Source organism: Vigna unguiculata, chromosome 3, assembly GCF_037176805.1.
Source record: "Vigna unguiculata cultivar grain cowpea cultivar isolate G323 ecotype 2 chromosome 3, ASM3717680v1, whole genome shotgun sequence".
Taxonomy (NCBI): domain Eukaryota; kingdom Viridiplantae; phylum Streptophyta; class Magnoliopsida; order Fabales; family Fabaceae; genus Vigna; species Vigna unguiculata.
Window position 1 is genome coordinate 41050134 of NC_140794.1, and position 9278 is coordinate 41059411.

General features: G+C 31.9%; 1 protein-coding gene and 1 pseudogene across 4 annotated transcripts in view; both read right to left on the minus strand.

The window, feature by feature from the left end:
* LOC114178647 (AP-1 complex subunit gamma-2-like) overlaps window positions 1-4902 on the minus strand; it is a 43522-nt gene extending 38620 nt beyond the window's left edge. For 2 of the 4 annotated variants that reach the window (XM_085671543.1, XM_028064664.2), the window contains exons 1-3: window positions 4624-4898; window positions 3446-3748; window positions 3190-3331 (exon numbers count right to left, since the gene is read on the minus strand). In XM_085671543.1, the coding sequence (XP_085527669.1) occupies window positions 3190-3331; window positions 3446-3748; window positions 4624-4655 (477 nt within the window). In that variant the 5' untranslated portion in view covers window positions 4656-4898. Of the gene's footprint in view, window positions 1-3189; window positions 3332-3445; window positions 3749-4623 lie in introns of all 4 variants that reach the window. The other 2 variants (XM_028064665.2, XM_085671542.1) reach the window with 2 other exon arrangements.
* Window positions 4903-5719: 817 nt separating this feature from the next.
* Window positions 5720-9278, minus strand: LOC146887858 (uncharacterized; annotated as a pseudogene).

Genomic DNA, 9278 nt, shown 5'->3' on the forward strand with positions numbered 1-9278 from the left:
TGATTTCTTGGAAGAGCAAGAAACAAAGTGTTGTGGCAAGATCTAGTGCAAAAGCATAGTATAGAACTATGGCCTCAACCACTTTTGAACTTGTTTGGCTTAAACAATTGTTTAGAGAATTACAATTTGGAGATGTCACTCAAATGACACATATATGTGACAATCAGACAACACTTCATATCAATTCTAATCCTGTCTTTCACAAGAGGACCAAACACATTGAGATCGATCGCCATTTCATTCGAGAAAAGATTGTCTCTGGAGACATCAAGATTGAATTCATTAACTCAAATGATAAGTTAGCAGATATTTTCACCAAGTCTTTAAGGAGTTCAGGAATTGATTATATTTGTAACAAACTTGGTACATAATTAGGGAAACATAGCGTCTATTGTTTATTAGGAAAAATAGAAATTTTTTTATATTAGTAGATGATGTTGATATTATTTATTACAATATCTTTTATTTACCATATTTATGTTTGGTTGTCATATATACTTGTATCACTCTTTATTATAAATACATTCACCCTATGTATACTTTAGACACGAGTAACTTTATACAGTTTTTCTCAATATTCAACACTTAGAATCCATAAAGTAAACACATAACAATAAATTAAGATTTAAGGAATAAGCAAAATTCATGCAGAATAGTAGCAGATAAGTAAAAGGGTAATATAGTAATTTTGTTACACAGATACTTTTTTGTTATAGTTTTCATCGTGCAGCTACTTTATGCTAGAGGGAGTTTGGTAGAAAGAAATGTTTTCATACCTAGTAATCATGAATACAATGAATGACTAAATTTTGTTTGGTCGGAGAAAAGCCTTCTTGGGAATATTTATCAAAATCATCATTAATTTATACCAAATTAAGAGATTTAATAAAAATAACATGGTTTATCTTTCAGTAAAATTTCTAATTTTTCTTGGGAAAGATAGTCTCCCACCTCTCCATGGAATTATTATTGTGGGAAACTTAAATAAAATCCATTCTAGAGAAACCTTTTTTTCTTGGTAATGTTACCTTTCAAAAGGTAAACGAAACGTGGGAACCATACTTTATCGATTTCCAATTGGCGGAAAGCTAAAAATGTCCCTTCTACCAATAGCACCCTAAGAGTTTCGGTTGATTTGCTACCTACTGAGTCAGCAATTAGTTAGACTTCAGTAGCTTTCTGTCTAAGTTTTCTGCACTATAAATAGCTACATCTTTCTTGTATCAGCTGCACTAAATAAAAGCTAAATGTTACTTCTCCTTTATGTTTCAGTGTTTTTGGTACATTTAAGTTTTGAAAGTCTCAATACTTTTTGTTTTAAAAGAGTTCATTTTGATCTTTCTCAACCAAAATGTTAAATAGGTTAGCATAGTTGGTTACTTGTTCGTTAACCTATTTAATGTTGTTAGATATTGTTTAGATATTGTTTAATATTGTTAAGATATTGTTACATATTGTTAATCACAATATCTTCTATTTACTCTATTTATTTAGTTACTCTTTTTAGTTGTACCTCTCTATTATAAATAGATTATCCTATGTGTGGCATCTCTAAGTTGAAACAACCTCTTTGTCACCATTTTCAGACCAAATATCTTGGCAAACTTAAGTATTTCTTGGGTATTGAGGTGGCACAGTCCAATGATAGTATTGTTATATCTCATAGAAAGTATGTCGTGGATATTTTGGAGGATATTGGGTTGGTGAGTTCAAAGTTTGTTGATACACCCATAGATCTCAATACTAAACTTCTACCAAATCAGGGGGAGCCTATATCTAATCATGAGCAGTATAGAAGATTGGTTGGAAAATTAAATTATCTTACAGTTACTCGTCTTGACATTTCCTTTGCATTCAGTGTGGTAAGCCAATTTCTTAATTCTCCATGTGAATATCATTGGAATGCATTCATTCGTATCTTGAAGTATATTAAAGGATCTTCTGGAAAATGATTGTTATATGGTTCTAATAATCATACAAGAGTTGTTTGTTATTTAGATGCTAATTGGGCAGGATCTCCTTCTGCTAGAAGATCTACATCTGGGTATTGTGTCTCCATTGGTAGTAACTTCATCTCATGGAAAAATAAGAAACAAAGTATTGTGGCAAGATCTAGTGTAGAATATAGAGTTATGGCCTCAGCTGCATGTGAACTTGTTTGGCTCAAGCAATTGCTTAGAGAGTTACAATTTGGAGATGTCACTCAAATAACACTCGTGTGTGACAATCAGGTTGCTCTTCATATTAGCTCTAATCCTGTCTTTCATTAGAGGACCAAACACATTGAGATTAACTGTCATTTCATTCGGGAAAAGATTATGTCTGGAGACATCAAGACTGAATTTGTTAACTCAAGTGATCAGTTAACAGATATTAAATATTTTTACTAAGTCACGGGGGCCTAGAATTGATTATATTTGTAACAAGCTGCACATATGATTTGTATGCTCCAGCTCGAGGGGGTGTTAGATATTGTTTGATATTGTTAAGATATTGTTTGATATTGTTAAGATATTGTTAATTATAATATCAAACAATATTTTCTATTTACTATATTTAATTTTAGTTACTCTATTTAGTTGTACCTCTCTCTATTATAAATAAATTAATAAATTACCTTATGTGTGGTTTATACACAAGAAATATTAATCTCAAACCTTATTTTTTCTATATTCAACAAATGTTATAGTTAAAAAGAACTAAAATAAACATGTTTAAAAGCATAAAGTATCATATTGATACTTTTAAGACCCTGTTAGTGGACACATCAACACATATTTAATGTTTTTTATAAAAATAATCAAAATGAACATTTTTAAAACCATAAAGTACTAGATTGAAACTTTTAAAACTTAAATACCAAAATGTAAATCATCAAAACATAAATGACTAAGAATTTCACCCTTAATAAATATAAAACTTCTACATCCTCTATCGCTCTCTCTCCCTTCCCTCTATGTGGTGAACTCTATTAAGAAGTTCCAAAACTAATTACTTGAAGTAAGAACAAGTTATTGTCATTATGTACAGGAGACACTATTAAGCCATAAAAGCATTTATGGTTTGTCTTCCTCTCCTAAGGATAGATCAATGCATGACTCTGAATATCCAATATATGTATCAAGTTTCAAAATTCATGAAGATATAAAATTTTGAATAAAAGGGTATGAAATATTATGAAAAGTTCACCTTCTTCCGTATATTAGGATCTCGAAAATCCAGTAATCTCTCAACCTCTTTGGCAAGATCACGAGCCATTTCTGCTGAACAAATATTTCCTAGAGCACAAAGAGCAAGTCCCACAATATATTGATTTGTGTGATTAAGATCTCTGTGACTTAGCTAAGGGTGCTATATCCCATCATCAATGTTGCTAGCATCTTAGAAAGGAAAGCAAAATTTAAGGAACGAAAAAACAAATGAAAAATAACATGAAATTGGATACTGTTTCAAAGAATTGGTGACCAACATTAGAACTTCTTGTTTTTCATCAAGAAGCAACATAAGACCAAGGTAACCCATTCTCTTCTCCGGAAATCCAGGAGATGCTATCAACTTGAGGCACTCCATTTGACCAAAATGAGTGGGGTAGCCAAGCATGTGGATGAACATTAGCTTGGCCAGATTCCGATGCCTATAGTGTTGATCATTTCCATTTATAGAAGTACGAATGGCAGCACATTCTTTTCTAACAACAGCACGCTCTTCTGCTGCAGTCTTGCAAGCACGTATGGCCCGAATCATGTCCCTAAATGCAGGGATATGAATTAGATTGTAAATAGATACTGATAATATTTTAATATTTTAAAATACATAATAAACATTTATATCTTTGAAAAAGAACTAACTACATGCTAACTGCATTTGATTACCATATAAAAACTTCATTCACGAATACAGAATGACAGCGAAGCACACAATCACGACTTATAGAAAGGAAGTATAGTATTTGAGTCGGTGTGACCACATAGCTGCACCGCAATTCCAACTTTCTTATATAATGTTGTATGGAAACAGCAAAAGTTATCATAGAAAGGGTGGAGAAGAGAATCTCAATACAAACAAAATACCAAATTAAACAAGAGTGCTGCCCAATCCATCAAGGATAAGCCTTTGAAACAAATTATGAGCAGACAAGGAAATTTAATAGATAAACCTCGTGCAAATAAAAAATTCTTCACAAACACTTGTAGAGGAAAACCTCTATCATCTTACTTCTCCAAAAGAAAGGGTGCAAGAACTGATTTTAACTCATGAAAGAAAATTAATTCATTTTATCTTCGTATTTTCTTTTCTCATAAATACTTACTAATTTATCCAGAGACCTCACATTCTAAACAAAGAGAGCATATGGAAAAAACCCCTTCTAATGACACATGCACAACAATTATTAAGCAATACCGGCATAGGATCAGGCGAATGGCAATTGGCAATATCTTCAATATAACTTAATGAAAGAAAAAAAAAAGAAAAAAATCTAGACACTAAATCTGCTAATCAACTTAATCTTTTGCCAATTGCATCAATGACAAACAATTTCGCAAATTTTGAGGTTCTTCTGAGAGTGAGAATGCTTCTTCCTCAAGAAAGAACAAAAGAAAGACCGTGATTTGCATTACATACCTCAGACGCGCGGGAGAAGAGAATGCATTCATGATCGGAAGTCGAGCGGATCCAGTTTATTTGGTTTTCGATCTGAGAGTGAAAAAGAAATTGGATCTGAGTAGCGTTTTTGGTGTGAGCCTCTGAATTTTCTTTCTCGTTCTTTTTTCTTTCTTTCACTCACTCGCAACGCTCGTATGCAATGCGCTATGGCAACATTGTTGCATATGAATTTTGTAAAAAGAAACGAAAAAGAAGAAAATAAATGAAGGGGACTAGGTTGGTTGAACATTTACATCTAGCCTTTAGAAATCCAACCGTTTTTTTAGAACGCGCAATTTAGTAAATTGGATTTGCATGCTTCCTCGTGAAGAAAACTAATGATTCAATTTAAAAAGTATATAATTTTCAAATTTTTAATTTGATCATGCTTTTATAGAATGAGTGTTAAATAACGAATAAGTATATATAAAATAAATTTAAACGCGTTTTTGTAAAATAATGCTTTCGAAACGGGACCAAATGAATTTATTGTCATAACTGAATTAATAATTATATGGTCACTGGGTAAACTAACCGTTGTAAGTATTCACAAAGTTAGTTATTCACTTTTAATAATCAATAATTTGGCTTTTTCAAAAAAATAAAATGAGTAAATGATGTATAATCTCGTCAATCAATTGAGTATATTAAATAATACAATAATAATTTTTATAAAACTGATTATCATTGTTTGTAGTCCATAAAAAAAGAGTTTTGAGAGATGAAAGTAAAACTTTAATTTGGTCTATCACAAACACGTACTACAAAGAGTGAAAAAATGTGAGCACGAATTCAAATATTAGGTTCACAACTAGGTTACAAGGTTATTAAAGAATCTAAGATTTCTAGATGAAGAAAAAAAAACGTAGTTTCAAGAACTTAAAGATCAGGATTTTAAATGTGCTTTTTTCACATAGAGATAATATCTTTTGTTGTTTTTCTTTATTAGTAGTACATGAGTAGGGTCATCAAGTTTAGTGATGTAATAAACTAGTCTTTCTACCCTAGTAACGCACGGATTTTTATAAATGTAATATTTTTTGTAATAACAAGGGGTTTTGAGATATTTAATAACCTATATGATGAAAATATAATGTCTTGTGTCATTACAAAGACCTTTCGCTTGATCAATATTTTTCAAGAGCATAATTGGCACACCTGTTTTCAGCTTGAGTTTATGATTTGGTATCCCTGAACATTTGATATCATTTAAAAATTTAGATGTAAACCATTCAAATTGTACTTCATCTTGTTCATCAGATTGACAAGGTGTATCTAAGCTTAAATAAGTCACCTCTTCACCACCTAATAAAGACAACATGAAATCATTTACTTGCTCTACAAAATCATTAGTTGGGCACAAGATTTCTCCATCATCAAAATAATTAGGCTTCATCATGTTAACCACAAATTGAGGATAGACAAATTCAACCAATGACAATAAAGGTAAATTTGTATTTGTAATCAGCAGCTCTTCTGAAATTTCAACCATGCATTCACCATTCTCATTTACATCCATTTGTCCGTCTCCAATCTTCAATATCCAATCAGCAAATTCTTTGATATCATTGGTTATTTGAGTATTTGTTGTAGTACTTAATCTCATGTTCTTGGACAGTTTTAGCACTTTACAACAATTCCATAACTCTGAATAGTTGATTGCTGATTTGATGATATCAAACCTAGATCCTTTCTTGATAACGAGTAGAATTTGTCTGAAGTCACCTTCTAAGACAACTGCTTTGCCACCAAATGGTTTGTCATTATTGGCATCATCAACATTTCGCATAATATCTCTTAGTGTTCTATCAAATGCCTCAAAGCACATTCTATTCATCATTGGTGCTTCATCCCAGATAATCAAATTGGTTGCCATCAGAAGTTTAGCACGTAGACTACCTTGCGCTATGTTGCAAGTTGATTCATCATTAATTAACAGTGGGATGCAGAAGGTAGAGTGTGTTGTTTTTCCACCAGGAAGTAGTAAAGAAGCAATTCCACTTGATGCTACGTTTAAAACAATCATGCATTTGCTTCTTAGAGCAGCTGACAATGTCTTCCACATAAAGTTTTCCATGTACCATCATAGCCATATAAAAAGAAGAATCATCCCTTCTTTGAAACAACTGCTGTTATGATATCCTGATATACATGAATTTGTTCATCATTCAGTACTTTAAACAAAATGTCATGTTGTTTCGCCATCTCTTCTTTATTATATTGCAGCTCATCAACAATAAATCTATTATTGAATGTATGTAGATCTGAAATATCAAGTTGAGGTAATGAAGGATAATCTTTCAAACATCTACCATTTGACATTAGCATTTCCTGTATTTGAATGAGACAAATTTTTTGTAATTCAGCAGTCTCAATTTTAAGACCTGCATGAACAAAATAATGCAATTAAAAATTATATTTCTATTCAATTAAATAGATCACAATATAAATTACCTGGTGAGTTCATCTCCTTTCTATTTTGGTACAAAATTCCATCACATAAGATACTCCACGTAGAATTCCAAACTATATCTGGTTTAGAAATTGTATTTATCGACAACAAAGTAACAAATCATCTTCTAAGTTGATACCCAGAAGCAAATTCACTTGCTTCTTTTATTGCATCAATATAATCTTTATCGTCAGCCAACAATCCCAAAGCATAGCAAGCTTCTTGGTATGTTTCATAAAATTTCCCATCAATGGTCTTAATGCTTTCATAATCAATACAACCTTTTTGAATGATCAGTAATATCCTCAAATAATAAAGTTCTCCAAAGCCAGGAGGAATATAAGTAAGTCTACCAATGTTGTAGCCTTTCTTCCTTGGTTTCCATTCTTTTTCTTTAGCAAACCACACAAATTTGCTTGGAAATTCAGAATAAGTCAATTCTTTTCCTTATGTATAAACTTTGTTAGCCTCAAACCAAGCTAGAAACATTGTGTTAGCATTTTCGTATCTGTTGAAGACCACATTAATATCATCATCATCTTTAAACAAAGTTGATTGTTGGCCAGGAAGATGGAATGTCAATCTCTGGACAGCATGCCATCTGTGATGGATGTCAAAAGCAAATATTCGCTAAGCAGCTTCACATGGTGATAGATACCTACAATTATAATACCTCTTGATCTCATCAATAATGGTTTCTTTGTCAGATTGTGCAGAGTTGTTGCTTATTTTAAGAGTAGCTCTATCAGGACCTTTGTTGACATATTTGAACAAATATTTTATTGAATTGGTCTTGTTGTAATACTCTGTATTGACATGAGCTTGATACCTCATTAGAAGGGGTGGATTGTAAGGAACAACACTTCTATTGTCCAGCTTAATTCCATTCTTCTCAACAAATCTACCATTATCAAGTCTTCTATAGCATAGATATCCATCTTCATCAATTGAAGTTGAAGATGCGAATTTTTTTGGATAAAATTTAGAACATCTTCCTTCCTTCATGCATGGTGAATTATATCTTACAGGTCTGCATGGTCCATGAATCATGTAACTTGCTACAACTTTTTCCAATTTGGGGTACAAATCCGCATTGGGCAATTTCGCTGATATTACTTTATCAATATCAGTTGAATTTTTCAATTTGCTTTCTCCATCCAACCATAAAAGTATATATGCATGAGGTAAACCTCTTTTTTGGAATTCTACTATGTACATTCCTGCATATATAACAGAACAAATAAAATAGTTGTAAAAATTTAATTTAATAAATATTGATATAATCTATATTATTTCCTATAGAACATATCTGCAATGATTTTTCCGAAGAAGTCCTTTTTTTTAAATCTGTCATCATTTCATCCAGCTTCATTTTGAAGACTCTACATACAATATCAGGTCTATCTGAAGGTGATGACACTTTCGCTAAAACAAAGTCTCTTATTTCGCTCCAATGCACATTGCATGTTATAGTAATGAACAAATCAGGATATCCAAATTTTTTACAAATTGCCATAGCATCTTGACAATTGTTGAACATGTATCTGGTACCACCAGTGAATGAAGCAGGCAATACAATACGTCTTCCAATTAAAGAAGGATCTGTCTCTCCTCTATTAACAGCCTCTTGTAATCCATTAAGAATATCACAACGAATTAACTTTTGATTAGCTCTAATGAAAGACAATCGTTGTGCTTCCACCATCGTATAGCAATCAACCAAAAACTATTAGAACAATCGGCATGCATTCACAATATTTCCAAGTTCTATAGATCTTTGTTGTATTCTAAATGCAATAAATTCTCGCAAAGAAATTCTAATTCTCACCCTGGATTTACTTCTTGAATGAGATTCTCTTATTGGAATATCTTCTTGATAACCATCTTCTCCATATGGAAACATGAGAGGATATTGCAGTGTAATGAAAGTTGTGTGAGTTTCATGCAGTCTTGTTAATTCACCAGAACATTTTTTGACAATTATATCTCTGTCTACATCCATATTGCCAAAATCACCAACTATTAGAGCAACTATTTCATCACATGAAGGTGTGTTGTAGACTCTAGGGTCTTTGTTTCTACCTCTAAATAGTCTTAGCGTGAAATCTGATTCCATATGTTACAATGACAAATCTCTTACTCTTCTAAAAGATTTAGCAAGAACATTGTGATTGTCAATCAT